Source organism: Myotis yumanensis, unplaced genomic scaffold (genome assembly GCF_028538775.1).
Source record: "Myotis yumanensis isolate MYYU_CA2020_CCGP unplaced genomic scaffold, mMyoYum1.0.hap1 SCAF_5, whole genome shotgun sequence".
Lineage (NCBI taxonomy): Eukaryota > Metazoa > Chordata > Mammalia > Chiroptera > Vespertilionidae > Myotis > Myotis yumanensis.
In genome coordinates, this window is record NW_027223756.1 from 22,571,675 (window position 1) to 22,595,043 (window position 23,369).

The window sequence follows — 23,369 nt, forward strand, 5'->3', positions numbered from 1 at the left end:
CAATATGGATTTGTACTACAAAACATAGGCCGTTTCTAAAATTGAATGGACTGCAAAATCTATTCAAAGATATTGTATGATTTCTGAGACTTGGGAGGAAAATTACGTTATTTTCTTTGTCGCTCACAAATCAGTCAAGACAAAGATTGTTAGTGTACTTAATATAATCTAGATCCAAGGCCCTTATTAGATACTAGAGGCCTAGTGCACGAATTTATGCACCAGTGGGGTCTCTCAGCCTGGCTTGTGTCCTCTTGCAATCCAGGACCCCTTGGGGGAAGTTGGCAGTCAGATATCACCAGAGGAATGTAATAGTGTGCAAAGCAGCAGGCGGCCAATGAGGAACCTGAGTCCAGCCCAGGCACCATGCTGCTCCTGCTCATCTTAGCTCATTGCACCTGCCTCCCTCACTCTCAGTAGTGCTGCTGTGGAGGCAGGAGAGGCTCCAGCTACCACAGCTGCACTTGCCAGCCATTAACCAGTTGTCTGGTGTCTGCCAGTCAGCTGAGTGGCACTCCCACTGTGGGAGCACACTGACCACCAGGGGGCAGCTCCAGCATTGAGCCTCTGCACCCTGGTAATCAGTGTGCGTCATAGCGACCAGTCAACTGGTTGTTCAGCTGTTTGGTCATTCTGTTGCTTAGGCTTTTATATATATAGATATGGCTTGTAATTGTTTCCCTTGATTTTCAGGTTGTCTTTTTTACTTTATTGATGTGCCCTTTGCTGCAATTTTTACAAATTTAATGAATTCCAAATTATCTATATTTTTCCTTAGTTGCATGTACCTTTGTTGTTCAGTAAAAGAAATTGCTGTGTAATCCAAACTGAAAAAGATCTGCACCAAGGCTTTCTTCTAAGAGTTTCATAACATTAGTACTGGCATTTAGAACTTTGAAAGGTTTTGAGTTAATTTTTGCATGTGGTGAGAATTATGGCTACAAAGTTATATATTTTGCAGGTGGCGATCCAGTTGTCATACCATCATTTGTTGAGAAGACTATTTTTTAGCTATTTCATTTTCTTAGAACTCTTGTCAAGAATCAATTGATACATTACGACAGTGTATATTGGTGAGAGAATAGACAAATGATGTGTGGAACAGAAGGAAGTATCTAGAAATAGATTCATATAAATACAGCAAACTGATCTTTGAGGAAAGAGGAAAAGCAATACATTGGAGCAAGGATAGTTTTCTCAACAAATGGCATTGGAATAACTGCACATCTGCATGCAAAACACCTGGACACAGACTTTACATCCTTCACAAAAATGAATTCAGAAAAGATTGTAGACCAAAATGTAAAGTGCAGAACTATAAAACTCCTAGAAGAGGATATGGGAGAAAACCTGGCTGACCTTGGGTGGTAATGGCTTTTTAGATACAAAACTAAAGGCTTAGTCCACAAAAGAAGTAATTGATAAACTGGAATTCATTAACATTTAAACTTCTTTTTTGTGACAGACAAAATACAGAGAATAAGAACAGAACGCATGGAATGGGAGTAATGTTTCAAAGAAACCAAATCTGATTAGACAGTTATTCAATATGTACAAAGAACTCTTAAAACTCAAGAATAAGAAAACAAGTAACTCGATTTAAAAAAATGGTCCAAAGACCTTAAGAGACAATTCATCAAATATGATTGATGGCAAATGAGCATATGCAAAATGTCCTACATTATATGTCATCAGACAAATTGACATTTAAAAAATGAGATGCTACTACAACACTAATGCACTGGGTAAATCCTGGAACACTGACAACACCAAATTCTGAGAAGGATGTAGAGCAACAAGAATTCATACATTGCTGTTGGGAATCTGAAATGCTTCCGCCATTGGAAGGCAATTTAGCAGTTTCTCTTTTTATTTTGGTAGTTTTTTTCCAAATATATATATATGTTGTGGATAGTATTACAGATAACCCCATTACAGTCCTTTATCCCTCTCTGCCAAGCCCTACGCCCCCAACTGAGCATATTCTTAACATACAATTGAGCGATCATGTTCCTTGATATTTTACCTAAAGAGTTGAGAATTTATGTACACACAAAGAATCTTTATTAATGTAGTAGCTTTATTCCCAATTGCCAAAAATTGGAAACAAAGATAACCTTCAGTACATGAATGCATAAACAATTTTGGATACATTTGGACAATGGGGTATTACTCAGTGATAAAAAGTAATGAGCTATGAAGCCATGAAAAGACATGGAGAAAACCTAAATGCATATTACTAAGCGAAAAAAAAAAAAGCCAATTTGAAAAGTTTATACACTGTATGGTTCCAACTGTATGACAGTCTATAAAAGGTAAAACTATAGAGATAAAAATATCAGTGGTTTTTGGGAGTAAGGAGGAGAGACATGAATAGGCACAGCACAGTACTTTTAGGGGAGTGAATATACTCTATCTGATGTTTATAATGATTGATGGAGTTCATTACACCTTTGTCCATACCCATAGAATGTAAAACACCAAGAGGAGAACCCTAGAGTAAACCATAGACCTTAGCTGTTTATGATGTGTCAATGTAGGTCTATCTTTGGTAATAAAAAAAAAAAGTACCATTTTGGTGGTTAATGTTGATAATGAGGAAAACAGTAAATGCATTGAGCAGGAAAACCTCTGCAAGTCTTTCTCAGTTTAATGGTAAACCTAAAACTGCTCTAAAAATTAAGTCTTAAAGTTAATTGAGCATGTATGTATGAATTTACTTTGATTATATTTTATTCTATTGCTATATATGTCTATCTTTATGCCAATAGCATACTATCTTTCTATCATTATAGCTTTGTTTTCTGTGTTAACATCTGAATATGTGAATATTCTAAATCTGCTTTTTTTTCAAGATTATTTTGGCTACACAGGGTTCATTGCATTTACAGGTGTGTAATATCACTTCAGGGTCCCCATTTCAACTTTTGGAAACATACCTAGAAACAGAATTGCTGTTAATTCTATTTAAATGTGTTGATTATTGCATTCTATACTGGTCATACTAGTTTGCACTCCTACAAACAATCCATAAGGGTTCCAATTTCTCCACATCATTACATTTATTATTATTTTTTTAATAGTAATTATCTTAATGGGTATGAAATACACATGTGTGTGTGTGTGTGTGTGTGTGTGTGTGTGTGTATTTTGTGCATGGGTAGGGTCCCTAGGCCTGGCTGGTGATCAGGTCCAATCAGGTTCCCACCTCCCCACCTCCTCACCTCCTCCTGCCCTCACAGCCTGTCCACGCACAACCACCATGGTTTCCCCCTCGCACCCCATCTCCCTGCTTTCTTCTTCCCTCATTCCCTTATCACTCTGCTGCTGCTACTGCTGGTCATCCGGCATGTTCCACGCTGCCTCTTGGTGGACAGCGCACGTCATAGTGAATGATCAAACTCCTGGTCTCCCTGGTGAACTCCCGAGGGGACACTTGGCATATTAGCCTTATATATATGCTAGGGGCCCAGTGCACGAAGATTCATGCATTGGGGGTGGGTCCCTCAGCCCGACCTGCACCCTCTCCAATCTGGGAGCCTTCAGGGGAACCCTCTCCAATCTGGGCATTTATGTCTGTCTTTGCAATCTTATGAGTGAATTGTCTGAGACCCCCAATCCAGTTTGATTTGTTGCTCACAGAATAATAGAGGCATTTTTTTTCATTGCTTCATTGGTGGAGACTTCCTGGAAGTTTTAGGATATCTTCCCTTTAATTTTTCCTTGACACTGATTTTACTTATGTTTCTCACCTTTGCTTTCCCTCCATCCCACCGCAACAGTAACTTGCTAAGGCTCACTTTGCACAAGTGTCTAGAACAGCGGTTCTCAACCTGTGGGTCACGACCCCTTCGGCATCCAAACAACCCTTTCACAGGGGTCCCCTAAGACCATCCTGCATATCAAATATTTACATTACGATTTATAACAGTAGCAACATTACAGTTATGAAGTAGCAACAAAAATAATTTTATGGTTGGGTCACAACATGAGGAACTGTATTTAAAGGGCCAGAAGGTTGAGAACCACTAATCTAGGAGATCTGTCTGCCATCAGTACTATGATTCCCAGCATTCCTGGTGCTCCCCGCGCTCTGGGCTTCCACTTCAGGTCCTGAGGCTGCCACCAGAATTACTATTCCCAGAATTTCTGGTGCTCCTCAGCCTCTTGGTTTTCCCTTTCTGCTCTCTCTCTGTCCCACGTCCTCCCACTCTGCTAAGTCCTCCAAGCCACCAGCTCTCCTTCTTTGCTCTCTGTCTGGTGGCTTGGGGAGCCAAGTTCCCCACAAACCTCTGGCTCTCCTGCTCTGATCTCTTGCAGGCGGATTGGGGGAGCAACCAAAGGAGCCATGTCCCCTCAAGCTGCTGGCTCTCCCACCCTGCTCTCCACCCAGCACTTGTGTATGCAAATTAACCCTCCATCTTTTTCAGGCTAATTTGCATACTCACTCCTGATTGGCTGGTGGGTGTACTGGAGGGACAGTCAATTTACATGTTTCTCTTTTATTATATAGGGTATAGAAAGATACTCTTGTTATAATCTCTTCTAAGCTGCTAATTTCAACTGCACACAAAAACAAATTCATTGCAGTCTGCTTCCTTATGTTATGTTACTGATGTCACAAATTCTATCTTTTTATATTGCCTACCAATTATCATATACTGGGAGGGGCAAAAGTAGGTGATAACTTCTGTGTTTTGCATACTCACCACTGAAAACCTATTTTGCCCCAACCTGTCTGAATATTAGGTTTTATGCTCTGGTCTTGTAACTCCTGTAAAGGAATAAAAAGTGTATTTTTGAAAATTACAATAAAATAAGATCTTATAATTGTCCATGTATTTACCATTAGTGGAGAATTTTATATTTTCATATCACTTTGATTTATTTTCTATTGTCCTTTTTACTTTAAAGTGAAGGATTCTTTTATCATTGCTTGTCGGGTAGGTCTAATGATAATGAATAGACTCAGCTTTAGTTTATCCCAAAATGTCTTAACTTCTCCCTCCCTTTTGAACGACATTTTGTACCATATGATTTAAGGCATTGCTTGTCCCATCTGGTTTCAACTTGATTCCCCAGCTTTTGCCTTCTGCTGCTCCAAAAAAATAATTTTGGAGATCTTATGGACAGGGTAGTAATTATAGCCAATAATATTATATAATAAACATTAAAGTTGCTAAGAGACTAGATCTTAGTTGTTCTCACAACAACAACAAACTTAAGTGATGTGATTGATGTATGAGCTAACACTACAGTGATAATCATATTGCAATGTAGAAACACAGCAAATTAAGATGTTGTACATCCTAATCTTACACAATGTTCCATGTCAATTATATCCCATTAAAAAATCCACATCCTGTTCTCTAGGCAAGATTCCCCAAAACTAGCTGCATATGAGGCTCATCTGGGAGCTTTGACAATGCTCCAATGCCCAGGCCTCATCATCTACTAATACTCAATTCACAATTGTGATTGTAAGACAGTACCTTCATAGCCATTGAAAGTTTAAAGTCTAATATGTTCGTAGTTTTCTTTTAAATTACAATAACTAAGATTTGGAAATAGTGCAAGTGCCCATTAGTAGACTAATGGATAAAAAAACTGTAGAGCATTTACACAATGGGATACTATGCAGCTATAAAAAAGAGGAATCACTTACCCTTTGGGATAGCATGGATGGATCTGGAAAATATTATGCTAAGGGAAATAATCCAACCTGAGAAATACAATTATCGCATGCTCTCACTTATTTATGGAATGTAATTAACAAAATAAACTAATGAATGAGTGGATCTGGAAACATGAATGCATGAAGCAGAATCCAGTATCTCAGAGGGAAGGAGTTTGAGGAGAGGTGGGTGAGTGAAGATCAACCAAAGAACTTTTATACATATATGCATAACCCAAGGACATAGACAATAGGGTGGCTAAGGCCTAGAGATGGGGGGCTGTGAGACTGGAGGGTATCCATGGGGGAAGAAGTGGGACATATGTAATACTTTCAATGATAAAGATTAAAAAAAAAGGGCACTATGGCAACTCCTCCCTTACTAGGGTGCTGTTCTCAGAATGTCCACAAGAGGCACTATTGCCACACCTCCCTCATGGTGAGAGCCCTCTAGGTCTCTCCATAGGCTGTTCTTTCAACTCCCTGCAAAGGTCACAGCCCTCTAGGACTGTCAATTGGGTTTTAACTCCTAGAATTCATTACTAAGGTGCTGCTCTCAGAACATACACCAGAAGGAGATATTGCAATACCTGCAAGCAAGGGTGAGAGCCATTTAGGACTGTCAATTGGGTTTCTTTTCAAAGAGTAGATTCTCACATCAAATTTTTTAAAAATGTATTTTATTGATTTTTTACAGAGAGGAAGGGAGAGGGATAGAGAGTTAGAAACATCCATGAGAGAGAAACATCCATCTGCAGCCTCCTGAACACCCTCAACTGGGGATGTGCCCACAACCAAGGTACGTGCCCTTGACCAGAATGAAACCTGGGACTCTTTAATCCACAGGCCGACGCTCTAGCCACTGAGCAAAACTGTTCAGGGCTCACATCTTATTTTTTATTTCCATGTCAGTAGCATTTAGCATGGTCTATGACTCCTTTCTTTTCTGATGCACTTTTTAAAACTTGGCTCCAAAGGTTTTTGTTTTTTTCCTTTATCATTTCTTGTTACTTATGGGTTTCTTTTACTGATCTCATTTGTTATTTCAGTGCTGGTACTAAATGTACAGCCCTTTTCTATTTCCCTAAGTGATCTTATCCAGTCTCATGAATTTTAATTCCATTTTACATCAATGACTACAAATTTGTATCTCTTACCCATGTTTCTGAATTCTAGATTCTTCATAGATCTCCACTCTCATGTAGAACTTTCATGTCCTGCTCAAATCCTTTTGGGCTCTACCTATCAGTTCATGGGGCTCAACCTCCAACTGCCAGTATCTGCATTTCTTTGCTAAAGGACTTTCTCTGAATACTGTGCCCATATACACAGAGTGTCAGAAGCACCAGAAAATTAACACATCTTGAGGTCATCTCTCAATCAAAGACTGATGAGGGTTGATATATAAATATGTCATCTCCTTTGCATTTAGAGAAGGATAAATCTGACCTTACGTTGCACTCTACCTTCAGAGTCTCACTAAGGAATGTACTCTATTTACCCATAATGCTAACTAACCAGCTAGAAAACATACTGTTCATTTATCCCCTGCATTTTCCTGCCTCATGTCCCCAATATCATCGTACTAATGTGTCCTGAATTTGTTTCCCAAATAAATGAATTTATTCACAAATCTTTACCATAGAATCTACTTCTGGGGAAACCCTGTAAACGATAAATATTTGAGATATTTCAAGATATTGAGATAATATTGAGATATCTCAAAATTAACATGTAAGGAAAAAAGTTTTTTATTCTCCCAGACCCAGCTAGCAGGGTGGAGGAACGGGATAAAGAAGTACACACGTCTCCATTTCAGAAGTTCCTTAGAAGGTGGACATATAATTTTAGATGAAGGAAACTCGGCCCTTGAGTATCACAAAAGGCCCTCAATCCCTCACAGGAGATGCTCTCAGTAGCATGCATGTGAGTGATGGATTGAGCACAGCTTTTGGAAAATGGCTTGTGATATTTATCCAAACTCAAAAATCTTTTTTTCTTTAAAGTAAATGCCATGGAACCTGTTGGTGATGACAAGAATAATTTCTGTGTCTGAGCCAAGTCTGCAGGCACCTATAAACACATCCCATAACAATTCTTATTCCTAACCACAACTGGCAGACAATTGGTCCTATCCAAAATGTCCATGGAGACATTTGGTTCTCACCAAAAAGTCTTTGAAATTGGATCCTGTCAAAAACATAAACACTTGCCCTGACCAGTGTGGCTCGGTTGGATGAGTATTATTCCATGTACCTAAAGGGCTCTCCTTTGATTCCTAGGCAGGGCACATACCCAGGTTACAGGTTACAGGTTACTGGTTGATGTTTCTCTCTCTCTCTCTCTCTCTCTCTCTCTCTCTCCCTCTCCCTCTCCCTCTGTCTCTGTCTCTCTCTTTCTCTCCTCTCTGAATCCCTTCCTCTCTTTCTAAAAATCACTACAAGCACATTAAAACAATAACAACATACAATCCAAGAAGTTATCCTTTCATTCAAATAGCCCATAATGTTTATTTATACTCTGGGTTACAGGATTAAGACATAAAAATGCTATCAGGTTGTATTGTTCAATGATTGTCTTGTGGCTGTACTGCCAATAACAACCCTTCTTACCTTGGTCGCAGGGCTGGCAATGACACATGGGGCAGGTAGATAGGTCAGGGCTCAGATCCTGCAGAAGAGTAGGAATTATATTAACATAAATAAATGGAACAAATGTCCCCATGGATGTTAGGGCAGAACAAAATATGAAGGACTCTTTTGCATGGACCTAATGTCTCATTGGAAATTTTGGACAGGACCAACTGTCCTGCAAAACCAGTAACCACGACTGTCAATGCTGAACACTGAATATTTAAGGAGACATCTCAAGATAAGGAAAAATGGAAAATTTGGCAAATATGCCCCAAGGTCCCTATATATTTTGGCAGAATCTTTAATAAGAAACTTTAACCTTATGAACTACTCTGTGTTACAGTTCTTCCACTGCTAGGCATTCAACCAAGTGAAATGTATGCATATGCTTAAGAAAGACATGTATATGAATATTTGTGGCTACTTTATTTTGGATATTTTCAAAATAGAAACAATGTAAATGTACTGATACACACAAGAACACAGATGTTTCCCAAAATAATTTTGCTGAATGAAAGGCAAACTAGGATACATATGGCATTATTATATCTATGTAAAATTCTAGAAAAGGCAAACGAATCCAAAGTGATAACAGATCATCAGTTGCCTGGGGAGAGAAGAAGGGATGGACAGGAGGAAACTTTGGGTGTGATGGATATGTTCACTATCCTGAATGTAAAGATCATTTCAGGGGTGTATACATATGTCAAATTTATCAGACTGCACAGTTTAGTATGTGAAGTTTATTATATGTGAATTATACCTTAGCAAAGCTGTTGGGAAAATATTGTAAAGTTAAGTTTTTGCCATTTTTTGCTAGTATATATTGACCTTGTATCCTTTAACTATAAAGCATTTCTTTTTAATTTTTGTAATGGCCACCCCCCTTTTTTGGTCCTTTACCAGAGGGGAGGGAGAGAGAGAGAGAGAGAGAGAGAGAGAGAGAGAGAGAGAGAGAGAGACACATCAACGTGAGAGAGCCACATTGATTTGTTGCCTCTTGTTTGGGCCCCTAACAGGCCAGAGATGGACTCTACAAGTGAAGTACATGCCCTTGACCAGAATCATACCCGGGACCCGTCAGTCCTCGGTCCTAAGCTCTATCCACTGAGCCAATAGGCTAGAGCTGTAATTGCCTTTTAAAATATATATTTCTTAGGCTATTATGCAGTGATTATCTGCTAACAGAGACAATTTTACTTTTCTTTGTCAATCTTAAACTCTCTTACCCTTCTGCTTTTTCTTTTTCCTTTCTTTATTGCACTATCTGAGATCTCATCATCTTATGGGGAAGCAATAAAAATTACAGCATGAATTAAACTGTTTGCTGTGTTTCATGATGTCCTTCATCAAGCTGAGTGTCTGCTTACATTTTCGCCATCAAAATTATTTTAATCAAGAATATCTGTCTTCTTAGCTGGTCATATGATTTTATCCTATACTCTGTAAATATGGTGAATTACATTTCTTAGTTTTCAAATGTTGAATCAACATTGAGTTCCAGAATATCCTACTTAATCTTTTAAATATATTGTAGTATTCCATTTGCTGATATTTGTTCAATAAATGATACAGCCCTTTTATGTAACAGGGTTTCATTAACTATTTGAAAATGCTTCTGTCTTTATTCTATGCTTATTTGATAAACACCTTTATGCATTTTTTATATAAGGACATTTAATAATTGCAGGCAGCTATTTTATTTTAATTCATTTTTTATAAATGAGCTAACTTTAATCAGATAATATATAAAAACTGTAAGATTTATTACATACTAAGCCAAAGATCTAAGACATGGAGCACAGTCATCTACATTCTTTTGTTGTTGTTAATGCTCACTGGAGCATATTTTTGCCATAGGTTATTAGAGACAGTGGGAGTGAGTGGGAAAAGGGGAAAGAGAGAGAGAGAGAGAAATATCAATGTGAGAGAGACACAGGCATTGGTTGCCTCCCCCACGGGCCCCAGTAGGGGCTGGGGATGGATCCTCAACCCAGGTATGTGCCCTTGACTGGGAATCAAACCCCAAATCCTTCAGTGCTTGTGTTGTGGCTCTAACTGAGAACACCAGCCAGGGCTGGCTCTGGATTCTTAAGAATAACCTATCATTATCACTTGAGAGTTTCCTTTGATTTGAGACTGGATCACAGAAATTTGAAACAAGCTACATTTCCAAAAGAAACCTAACATAAAAGTGTGAACAAAGCTACCCCCACACAGGTTTGTATGTTTCTCCACTAACGATGAAAGCTCTGCTATATGGAAGCAGGAAGACTGATGTAATAGTGTCCCAGAGATTGCTCTGTGGCTCTAGCTCAGTCACATTCAACTGTAGCTGCAAGTTACCATCATGTTAGAAACTTATTAAAACACCAGTTACTAGGATGTGATGTAGCAAATGGAATTGCAACCTTGGGGAGGGAACATGGGCACAGGTAATTTTACAAAGTTCTCCAGGTACCGCTCATAGCTATCTATGTTTTAAAACTACTGATGTTCCAGACACATCTGCAAATTGTAGTTTCTGACATTGTTTTCCTGCCTTATCTCCTGATCTTACACAGTTCTCTTGCTTAGAAAGACTCCATGTCTTACTTATTTTAGGATCTATAAACATACTTACCATTTTCTCCCCTCCCCATTCATTATGCCCATCAGATAAAATTGTCCTCTAAACTTCCTGCTGTAGGAGTGGCTTTGATGACCTCTGTGTGTGGCCATTTCCCAGTCACTGCCAGGACATATGATCCCTCTGTGTTCTTCTTCTCCTGACATTTGTTTTCCTATAGCAGTATTTAAAATACACTGCTCAACATAGTGGAGTTAGCTGAGGTTGCACAGGTAAACAAGACAGCCTCCCTTTGTACTGTGTCTTCTTGAGGTGGGTAACATGGGACACACATTATTGTGGATTTGCTTGTTGTTTTTTTTTTGTATAGTATTGCTGTCAGGGCTTCTTTAGTCGGGTCCTTCTAGGAATAATTGTTCCTCTTTCTCTGAAGGATAAATTGAGCATTCAAAATGCATGTATTCTTAATGCTACAGGAGATAGTTTCATCGAGCTTTTTCCCATATGTACCACTTAATATGCTTACTTTTAATTGATTTGGGTGCAGAAGGAAAAAAGGGAACAGTCTTCTGTATGAAAAGTAAAGGGGTTTAGCCCTGCCCAGTATGACTCAGTGGTGGGAGTGTCAGCCTCCCCTTCTCCCAAGAAGGTTCCCCAGTTTGATTTCTGATCAAGGGCAAGTACCTAATTTACAGGTTCAACTCTGTCACTGGTCTGGGAACCTGCAGAAGGCAACCAAGAAATGTCTCTTTTGCATAGAAGTCCCTCTCTTTCTCTCCCTCCCTCTCCCTCTCTCTCTCCCTCTCCCTCACCATCTCCCTCTCTTTCTCCCTCCCTCCCTCCATCCCTCTCTCCCTCTACCTCTCTTCCTCCCTTCCAATCTCTCTGAAAATCAATGAAAAAAATTATCTTTCAGTAAGAATTTTTCTTTTAAAAAGTATGGTATTTAATAGTATTCACCCTTCCCGAGGTTTCTCCTATCTTATTACCTAGGAGTTTTAAAGTTTTCATTTTATATTAGGTCTGTGCTTCATTTGGACTTTATTTCTGTGATGGGTATAAAGTCTGTGTTTACGCTTATTTTATTGGATGTGGATATCCTATTGTTTAGGCACTATTTTGAGAAACTATCTTTGCCTCATTGTAATACTTTGATCATTTGTCAAAAATCAGTTATGAATATTTAAGGTGGTCTGTTTCTATGATCTCTGTTCTGTTGAGTTAATCAACTTGTGTCTTCTTCTGCCAAGGCCCAATCTTGATTATTGAGTTACTTATAGTGAGACTTGAAGTTGAGTAGCATCAATCCTCCAACTTAGCTCTTCTCCTTCAATACTCTGTTGGTTATTCTGTTTTTGTGTTTTCCCTTTTCAGATAAACCTTAGAATTGGATTAATAACAGCCACACAATAACTTGCTGGGATTTTGATTGGGACTGTATTGAATCTATAGGTCAACTTGGGAGTAAATGACATCTTAACAGTAAGGAGTCTCCCTATCCATGAACATGAAATATCCCTCCATTTATGAGTCCTCAGGCCAGTTAACATAAAATCAACTCTTTATGCTTCAGCACATTAGGTTTGAAATAATTTTGTCAGCCTGACTATACAAAGTCCTTTTTAAGTCAGCTGGGCTATACTGACTTGATCTTGTTTTCTTCATTTATTCCTCAGATCAAATGATTCAATATGAAATTTATTTAGTGCATTGTACCGTGTAGTCTCAATTTCACTCCTGAGCTTTATTTCTCTCATGATCTTAGTATTTCCACGTTGTATTCCATTCTAAGTTCAAAGGTGGCTGCCTAATATTCATCTGGGAGCTTTTAAAATATTTCTCGTGGTGAAATTGTACTCTACCTTTATGAGATGTTCCTAGTTAGGGGAAATTGGTTAAAAGGAACATGATAACTCTCTGTACTATTACTTACAGCTTTATGAGACTCTCCATTTTTCTCAAAATAAAAAGTTTAATTAACCAAATCTCCAATAGAGTCTAATGTGCTCCTCGTGTTGCAAAATACTAATGGCCTATATATGGGTGTAATTACAGTTTCCAAAATTTATTCTTCTCTTTCTTGCTTTGATTCTCCTTCCTTTCCAACTCAATAATTCAAAAAGCTTTCACATCTCTCCTCCATTTTAGGGTTTTAAAGCACTGTTTATTACTTTATCCCCACCCCATACTTCTGAGAATATCAGAAAATTATCCCAAACCTCCTGGGGAGGGAAGACCTATTGAGAAATATTTGAGTGGCATCTCTCACAAGCTGTTTTACACAGAAAACCTCTGCTTTATGTTATTATGAGCCATGTATTTTAACCCCATCAAGCTCCTTAACAGCCAGTAAAGGAGACAACTCAGCTGGGTGAAGGGGGTTGACAAAGAAAGGGGAACAAAATAGGCACAGTCTCCAGAGCTCTAGGCCTCAGGCTCCACTGCCTCCTGTTTCAGGGAGGTTGGGTGGGGAATCTATGGGCTGGCCATGGTGTGCAGCATTGCTGTGAGGCCTGCTCCAGGTCAGTCCTTCCTGAAATGTTTCTATATTCTGAGGAAAAAGGGAGATTCCAGTTTCCATATTTCCTAAAGTGGTGTCAGGCCTCTTTGGGCTGAGCCAAGGTTTGGGAATGAACAGCTCCCTCTTAAGTGTGCTAGAATGTGTCCTGCTGTTTCTCTCAAGTCTTTATGAGGCCTCCTGTTCACATGTATGACTCCTTGATCCTGTGAGTTTGTGCAAAGAAATAAGGGAAAAGTCCAACATAATTAGGAATCTAGGGGAGTAGCAGGTCCTTTGCCTGTAAGAAACTTTCAATTATAAATAGGAAATTTGCCTGTGTGTCATGTGTTGTAAACATTCCTTTTGGGTTTTTTCTTCAGACTTGATAAAATGTCTTTCTTCTCATCATGTATCAGAATCATTTTCATCACTGCCTTGGCATTTTCTCTTTGCTCTGGTGAGTACATTTCAATTCTGGATGAAGCTATTCCTATATCTTAGAAAGTGCAGGAGACGACTTCTGTTATCTTGAAATGGAGCATGTTCTTTTATTGGGTATGTAATATTTTAACTGGCAAAATGAAAGGGAGCAAGTTACAGAGCCCTTTTAAGAAATTATTTCTGTGGATTGTTTTTCTCTTTTGTACCGTGGAAGTAGAGAAGTGGGTTAGAATGAACAGAACTTAGCTATTTGTTCATTTATGACAAAAATTATTCCCTTATAATTATTATTATATTTTGGAGGTCAGATTCTATGTTTGCTAAATGCAGAGTGTAGGCAGTAATGATGTTTCCTAGATCTGATATTCCTTGGCAATGTGATTGGTTGTGTGCCAGTTCTGAGGCCATTAAAGTAAAAACTTTGTATGAGGGGAGTTCTCAATCATCCCTCACCTGGAAATTTATCTTTCTTTAGTGAAAAGAGACTGAAGAATTTGAGTAAAGTAGTTGTAATGTGTTGAAAAGACCATGGATATTAGAAATAAGCACTATTTCTTTAAGTTGTAATTAATTTCTTCAATTTAGGCATATTAGAGACATTAAACAAGGCAATGTCTTCTCTGACTAGAATGTCTCAGTTATTCAAAAATGAATTAAAAGAAACGTGGTATCTTCACTAGCGATTGGTGATTGCTGGAAACACTTAAACATATTTTTCATAAATAAGAATAATTTAGAATTATATTTCCAGATTTGGAGTTATTTTGTGAGCTTACTGTTTTGATGCTACCACAAAAAGCTCATCTCAGAACTTGGAGGTACTGAGCAGGCAATATGTGTAGTATTTTGCCATTAAAAGTTATAGGTTCTTCCCAAAGAGACTCTGATTGTTTTCCTAATCTTGTTTTTACATTTTCTTTATTGTCCTGGTATAAGGAAAGGCTCCTGCAAGACCTGTGCGCAAACCGGTAAGTTTAATTTTGATTAATTTTAATATTGAATCAAATTGTTCCATATTATAGGTTTTAATAGCAAATTTTATGAAGCAGTCCTGCCAGTTTTGCTCTGTGGTTAAGCTTCCACCCATTAACCAAGAGATCCCTGGTTCACTTCCTGGTCAGCGCACATGCCCAGGTTTTGGCTAAATCCCCAGTAGGGGTATGCAGAAGGCAGGCAATGGATGTCTCTCTCTCATTGATATTCCATCTACGCCCTTTCCCTAAGTTTATTAAAAAAAATTCACCAAACAAAATGTGCAAAAGAGTGATTCTTCAATTTTTTTTTTAAAACTGTGCCATCATTAAGCAAGATTAAATGAAATTTACCCAGCCATAAAAAACTATTTTGTATTTTGGATAAGATGAAAATAACCGGTTATTTCAAAGATTCCATTATTGGGTATCCTAGTTATTTGCAAGCATTTAATAAAGGTTACCGTGCATGTAAAGTAGAATTGTGGTCCTAGCTGGTTTGGCTCAGTGGATAGAGTGTGGACCTGAGGACTAAAAGGTCCCAGGTTCAATTCTAGTCAAAGGCACATGCCCACGTTACAGGGCTCTATTCACATTGGGGAGTGTGCAAGAGACAGCAAACCAATGATTTCTCTCATCATTGATGTTTCTATCTCTCTCTGCCTCTCCCTTCCTATCTGGAATCAATAAAAATATTTTAAAAAAGAAAAATGAATTCTGCCTCAAGGCTGTAAGATAGAAATCCTAGCTGAATTTCCAGACTGCCCTGCGCAGTCTCCACAACTGCATGAGCCATTAATTAAAATCTCTTTCTCTCTCTCCTTTAAAAAATAAAGAAAAGAAAAAGAAAAAAATTAAGTAGAATTGTGTAGCCTAGCAAAATTAGAGGATTACAAATATTATCCACTTAAAGGTGGATAAATTAATAATCCTATCTAATAACAGACAAACATTGTAATTGACCATACCTTCGCTACGCCTCCCATTGGCTAATTAGCATGATATGCAAATTAACCACCAACAAAGATGGGAGCTTCCAGTATTATGCCATCCAGGGCAGGCCCGGCCCCTCCTTGACACTTGGAACCCAATCTGAGGGTCTCCAGCAGCAAGGCAGCCCCACCCCAAAAGCCCCAGAAGCTAAGACAAATTTAGAGAGTGAATCAAAAACAACACCCACTTTAAATATACAGACACGTATAGATTAAAAGTATTTGAATTAAACTGCAGCCTGTTTTGCTCAGAGGATAGAGCACTAGCCTGTGGACTGAAGGGCCCCAGGTTTGATTCCAGTGAAGGGCATGTATCTCAGTTGCTGGCTTGATCCCCAGTCCCTATCAAAGCATGTGCAGGAGGCAACCAATCAATGTTTCTCTCCCGTTTCCTTCACGCTCTCTAAAATTCATTGGAAAAATATCCTTGGGTGAAGATTAACAAAAACAATGTAAATGCATTAATAACATTAAAAAGTTTATAAGAAAAATATATTCCAAATTTTGTTAGTTGTATAATGGTTATGTTTAAATTATTAACACCTAAGAAATATGGTAAAGGGTACATATAATATGCTGTAGTATTTTTTTTTTTTTTTTGGATTTTTATCACTATGTTTAATCTTCTTTTTTTTTATTTATTTTTTTTATTTATTTATTTTTTTCGCTTAAAGTATTACAAAGGGTATTACATAAGTGTCCTTTTTTCCCCCCCGCCCTTGACAAACCCCTGCCCTCCCTTACCCCCCAGTGTCTTATGTCCATTAGTTATGCTTATATGCATGCATACAAGTCCTTCGGTTGATCTCTTACTCCCCTCCCTCCTGCCCCCCAACTCTCTCTGGCCTTCCCACTGCAGTTTGACAATCAGTTTGAGGCAGCTCTGCCTGTGTATCTATTATTGTTCAAAAGTTTGTAATGGTCTTTATTATCCATGAATGAGTGAGATCATGTGGTATTTTTCCTTCATTGACTGGCTTGTTTCACTTAGCATAATGCTCTCCAGTTCCATCCATGCTGTTGCAAATGGTAGGAGTTCCTTCTTTTTAACAGCAGCATAGTATTCCATCGTGTAGATGTACCACAGTTTTCTAATCCATTCATCTACTGATGGGCACTTAGGCTGTTTCCAGATCTTAGCTATGGTGAATTGTGCTGCTATGAACATCTGGGTGCATATATCCTTTCTGATTGGTGTTTCTGGTTTCTTGGGATATATTCCTAGAAGTGGGATCACAGGGTCAAATGGGAGTTCCATTTCCAATTTTTTGAGGAACCTCCATACTGCCTTCCATAGTGGCTGCACCAGTCTGCATTCCCACCAGCAGTGCACAAGTGTTCCTTTTTCTCCACATCCTCTCCAGCACTTGTCCTTTGTTGATTTGTTGATGATGGCCATTCTGATAGGTGTGAGATGGTACCTCTTGTTGTTTTGATTTGCATCTCTCGGATGATTAGTGACTTTGAGCATGTTTTCATATGTCTCTTGGCTTTCTGAATGTCCTCTTTTGAAAGGTGTCTATTTAGATCCTTTGCCCATTTTTTGATTGGATTGTTTATCTTCTTTTTGTTAAGTTGTATGAGTTCCCTATAAATTTTGGAGATTAAGCCCTTATCAGATATGACGTTGGCAAATATGTTTTCCCACGAGGTGGGTTTTCTTGTTGTTTTGTTGATGGTTTCTTTTGCTGTGCAGAAGCTTTTTATTTTGATGTAGTCCCATTTGTTCATTTTCTCTTTAGTTTCAACTGCCCTAGGAGCTGTATCAGTGAAGAAATTGTTTTGGCATATGTCTGAGATTTTGTTGCCTTTGTATTCCTCTAGAATTTTTATGGTTTCCTGTCGTACATTTAAGTCTTTTATCCATTTTGAGTTTATTCTTGTGTATGGTGTAAGTTGGTGCTCTAGTTTCATTTTCTTGCATATGTCTGTCCAATTTTCCCTACACCATTTATTGAAGAGACTATCTTGGCTCCATTGTATGTTCATGCCTCCTTTGTCAAAAATTAATTGAGCATATTGGTTCGGGCTAATTTCTGGACTCTCTATTCTATTCCACTGTTCTATATGTCTGTTCTTGTGCCAGTACCAGGCAGTTTTGAGAACAGTGGCTTTGTAATACAGCTTGATATCTGGCATTGAGATCCCACCTACTTTGTTCTTTCTCAGGATCGTTGCAGCTATTCGGGGTCTTTTTTTATTCCAGATGAATTTTTGGAGAGTTCGTTCTAGATCTTTGAAGAAGGCCATTGGTATTTTAATGGGAAGTGCGTTGAATGTATAGATTGCTTTGGGTAGTATGGACATTTTAATGATGTTGATTCTACCAATCCAAGAACATGGTATGTTCTTCCATCTGTTTATGTCTTCCTCTATCTCTTTTTTCAACGTCCTGTAGTTTTCTGAGTAGAGGTCTTTAACCTCTTTAGTTAAGTTTATTCCTAGGTATCTTAATTTTTTTGGTGCGATGGTAAATGGGATTGTTTTTCTGATCTCCCTTTCTGAAAGTTCACTATTGGTGTATAGAAATGCCTCAGATTTCTTGGGGTTAATTTTGTATCCTGCTACATTGCCAAATTCATGTATTAAGTCTAGTAGCTTTTGGATGGAGTCTCTAGGGTTTTGTATGTATAATATCATGTCATCTGCAAATAAGGACAGTTTTACTTCCTCTTTTCCAATTTGGATGCCTTTTATTTCTTCTTCTTGCCTAATTGCAATGGCTAATACTTCCAGTACTATGTTGAACAGGAGTGGTGAGAGTGGGCATCCCTGTCTTGTTCCTGTTCTTAGGGGAAATGGTGTTAGTTTTTGTCCATTCAGTATGATGTTGGCTGTGGGCCTGTCATATATGGCTTTTATTATGTTGAGGTATGATCCTTCTATTCCCACCTTTCTGAGAGTTTTTATCAAAAATGGGTGTTGGATTTTGTCGAATGCTTTTTCTGCATCAACTGATATGACCATGTGGTTTTTTTCTTTCAATTTGTTTATGTGATGTATCACATTTATTGATTTACGGATGTTGTACCATCCTTGCATCTCTGGGATAAATCCTACTTGGTCATGGTGTATGATCCTTCTGATGTACTGCTGGATCCGATTTGCTAAGATTTTGTTGAGGATTTTGTATGCTGTAGTATTTTATAGTTTTTTTCTTACATGTATGAGGTGATTTCAAATTAAAATATTAAAAAATTTAAAATTAATAAAATATTAATTGAAATGTATCTGCATTACATGAAAATTTTCCTAATTGCTTCTAGCATAATTGATTAAAATGTGCTAAAATTTACAACAGTTCAACTAAAAAAAATCTTAATTCTAAAAGATATAATAGAAAATTTCTAATAGTGCAGTTATAAGCACTTATCTGAAAATAAAAATTTAAAGAAGTGAATTTAAAGAAGGGATTAGCCAAAGAAAATATATGCACAACCCATGGACACAGACAACAGTATGTTGATGGCCAGAGAGAAGTGGGGGGCAAGAGCTGGGTAGAGGGGGCAAAAGTAGGGAAATAGGGACATCCTATATAATAATGATAAAAGGCTAATATGCACATTGACTGAATGGCAGAATGACCGGTTGATATGATGCGCACTGGCCAAAAGGGGGCAGATGCTCAATGCAGGAGCTGCCCCCTGGTGGTCAGTGCACTTCCATAGGGGGAGTGCCACTCAGCCAGAAGCTGGCTCATGGCTTGCCATCGCAGTGGTGGTGGCAGGAGCCTCTCCCACGTCCTTGGCATCACTAATAATGTCCAACTAACAGTTTAGACCCGATCTCTTGGGGGCCTAAGCCTTTAGTTGGACATCCCCCGAGGGCTCCCTGGCTGCCAGAAGGATGTCTGACTGTAAGCTTAAGCCTGATCCCACAGGGAGTGGGCCTAAGTTGACAGGTGGACATCCTCCAAGGGGTCCTGGACTATGAATGGGTGCAGGCCGGGCTGAGGCATAACGCTCCCCCGCCCCGAGTGCACAAATTTTTGTGCACTGAGCCTCTAGTTTTCATATATTCACAGAGCAGAATATTATATAGAGGGAAGAATTATATAAATAGTTTAAGTTTACAAAGACATTTAAAAAGTTGGTATATCAGAGTATATGCCATCTGTTTATTTAGGTAAATTACCAAAACTGCCATTAGGAACCAAATTTTATATACCTACACAAATACTAATGTATTGAATATGTACATCTCTGCTGATAATGTAAATGTATCTGATACTTTAATAGTGAAACCATTGAGAAATATAGGGAAATTATTAAAATTTTAGTTTACTACACCTTGTCGCATGAAATAATGGGAAAATCTGATGCAGGAATGAGGAGAAGTGTGACAGAGTGGCTAATTTATAAAAATACATTCAGACATTTGTCTGTATTTTATAAATGATATTGGGTTTGTAAAAATACATCAATTATATTTTATGACTAAGTGGGATTCATTTCCAAACCTCATTATAGATTTTCATTCCATTTTGATGCACGGCATCTTGTACTAAGGTTAAAGAACATTTTATTGAAAAAGTTCATTACCTGACAAATTTTATGTTCTTCTTTATGTTTAACAGCCAAACTGTAAAGATTATAAGGGTCGATTTTCTCGGTGCAACAACCAGGTGGATCCAGTCTGCGCAAAAAATGGTCGTACTTACTACAATGGATGTGTTTTCTGCGCTGTAGCGTTGTAAGAACTCCAAAAATAAAGAAACCATCACAAATGATAGAAAAGCCCAAGTTTCTGATAGCCTAGTCACAGTATATATGGGAAAAATTGTACTATCTCAGTAAAAGTCACAAAATCACACTGGTACCTTTCCCAGAGGTTCTCATTTGCAAAAGCGGTTTGGTATTTGACCTCTCAATATAACTCTGCTGGATATTTTGCAAATGCACCAATTAATTAATTTAGTATAATCATTATGACTTACAAATGTCAATCTATGAACAATATATTGAATTCTGAAGTCCATATGATAACTGATAATCTCTATGATGTAGCTTCAAGCTACAGGGAACATAACTGAGCAAGAAACACTACTTGACTACAGAAATCGAAATCCATCACCATGGGTCTATTCATGCTAGAGCAGTGATAGCGAACCTTTTGAGCTCGGCATGTCAGCATTTTGAAAAACCCTAACTTAACTCAGGGGCCGTGTCACATATAGAAATTTTTTGATATTTGCAAACATAGCAAAACAAAAACTTATATTTTTGATTTTTATTTTATATATTTAAATGCCATTTAACAAAAAATAATCAAACAAAAAATGAGTTCGCATGTCACCTCTGGCATGTGTGTCATAGGTTCGCCATCACTGTGCTAAAGGGTATCCTGTGATTTTGGTCCACAGTGTCTTCTGAGCTCCCTGACAGACTGCAAACCTCCTTTAGAAGAGTAGGGCATTCCAGGACCTTTCCACCCAAGCTCCTTTTCTATATCCTTCACTACAAGGAGTTGCAGTCTAATGGTTCAGCCAGCCTTCGTAGCTCCCACCTCATTTTCTCTCAAATTTATTTCCTCTTATTTGATCCCAAAATTGGCTTCTACTTCTAGAGAATCATTCAAACAATCTCCAATCCTATCCTCTCTCCAGTATAGAGGGTTCTGAGACAGAGTCAGGACTGACCTCATATGAAGAGTCAAGTAGCTCAGATGAGGGAAGGATGTGTGCAGGGCTGGGGAAAACCTAGGTCCCAGCTGCTGGATGAGGTGGAGCCCAGCCTCTCCACAATGGGCACTTAATGCAATACCCAGGTAATTTTAAATGCTGTTTATAACAATTTCTCTTTCTCTTTTTTCTTTACAGAAGCTCTAAGATACCAATTAAATTTTGGCATTATGGGAGATGCAAATAGTTAGGACAATCCTATTTTGCAGTGGATTCTACAGCCAATCAGAGTCTTTTCAATCAGGGAGTTAAATTCCTAGTGACCAGACAAAGCCTCCCATGCAATACAAGTTGGAATATAGAACGTAGAAAATTGTCTCTCAACTCTAAGAACTTTTCATTGATTTTCATTCTCTGTTCAATAATTAAATAGCAGTTGAAAAACTACCTTAATTGTCTGTTTGATAATATAACACCTAATGCAATTTACAATCATAAATATTACAATCAATAGAAAGTTAAGTTATATTATCAATTTGAAAATATCACCTTGCAATAAAAATGTCGGCAGAGTAAGTGGATGCTCCATGGACATGCTCCCAGGAACAAATTGAAATTACGACTAAAATACAGAAAAATGTCCTGAATATTCAATGGAAAACATGCAGAAGAGAACCCTCAGACCCTCAGACCGAAAGTGGAGACTGCATAGAGACTGGTAGGAGGGGTGGAGGCGTGAAAGCACTGGCCAGGCACCCATAGACAGCAACTGAAGTCCTGGAGATACATACCAGCTTTGGGGGATTGCCACTGAGAACCCTGAAATCTAATCCCCAAGCTGTGCCACCCTCAGCAGAGAGCACCAATACTAGGAAGGGTACCTACATAACATCTGGCTGTGAAAAGCAGCAGGGAGCTGTCTGCCAGGGAGTGACAGCTAAAAATTCAGGCCCCCTCTTAAAGGGCCAATGCACAAAATGCCCTGTGCAGCCACCCACCTGTGCTCTGGTAGAGGGAGGGTAAAGTGAACTGGAGCTGTGAGAGTAGAAACCAGGAGTGGGGACTAGAGGATCTATCTCAGAGGCTAGTGATGGTGAACCTATGACACGCGTGTCAGAGGTGACACACAAACTCATTTTTTTTGGTTGATTTTTCTTTGTTAAATGGCTTTTAAATATATAAAATAAATATCAAAAATATGACTTTGTTTTACTATGGTTGCAAATATCAAAAAAATTCTATATGTGACACGGCACCAGAGTTAAGTTAGGGTTTTTCAAAATGCTGATATGCCGAGCTCAAAAGGTTCACCCAAACTGCAGTAGGCACACACCACAAGTTTCTTGGGTTGAGTCATTCCCTCATGGAGCAGAGGATATCTTTTCCACATAGACATTTGCCTTGCTTGGGGGTGAAAGACAGTTGATACACCTTATAAGAAAACACCTTGCCCTGAGGTCCTTACAGATTAAAAATATCAATTAGCCTCCAGGCAGAAACAACTTCCCCACCAGTTGAGAAAACTCTCAACACACAAAAGGACGATTGCCTAGGGGGCAATTCAAGTTGGAATCCTATCAATCTGTAGGCAGAGGTTAGATGGGAGGCTTTGAGTCTTTTCCTGACCTAATTAGTCAGAAACAGCCTTTAACCCTGTCCTGCACTAGAGATTGAGAAGTGTAGATGATCTACCTAATACATAGTCACAAACCTAAACTGACAGCCAAAATGAGACAAGAATCAACCCCTAAATGAAAGAATAAGAGAATTCTCCAGAAGAAAAGATAAATGAAGCAGAGATAAGAATTATATCTGAAACCGAGTACAGAGTAATGATGGTAAAGATGCTCAACAGCATAAAAATATGATATAGTAACTATGAAAAAAGAACAGTCTGAGATAAATAAAGACGTAACATAAATAAAGAACATCGGAAGGAATACACCACAAATTAGGGGAAGCTGAGGAT

General features: G+C 38.4%; 1 protein-coding gene across 1 annotated transcript; it reads left to right on the plus strand.

Annotated features, from left to right (window-relative positions):
- The first annotated feature begins 11,102 nt into the window (after nucleotides 1-11,102).
- On the plus strand, nucleotides 11,103-21,763 carry LOC139011620 (sperm-associated acrosin inhibitor-like). The gene is made up of 5 exons (XM_070417119.1): nucleotides 11,103-11,188; nucleotides 13,757-13,833; nucleotides 14,754-14,785; nucleotides 20,357-20,472; nucleotides 21,599-21,763. Exons 2-5 carry the CDS (start codon nucleotides 13,767-13,769, stop codon nucleotides 21,645-21,647), a joined length of 264 nt encoding a protein of 87 aa, XP_070273220.1. The 5' UTR covers nucleotides 11,103-11,188; nucleotides 13,757-13,766; the 3' UTR covers nucleotides 21,648-21,763.
- The last annotated feature ends 1,606 nt before the right edge of the window (nucleotides 21,764-23,369 follow it).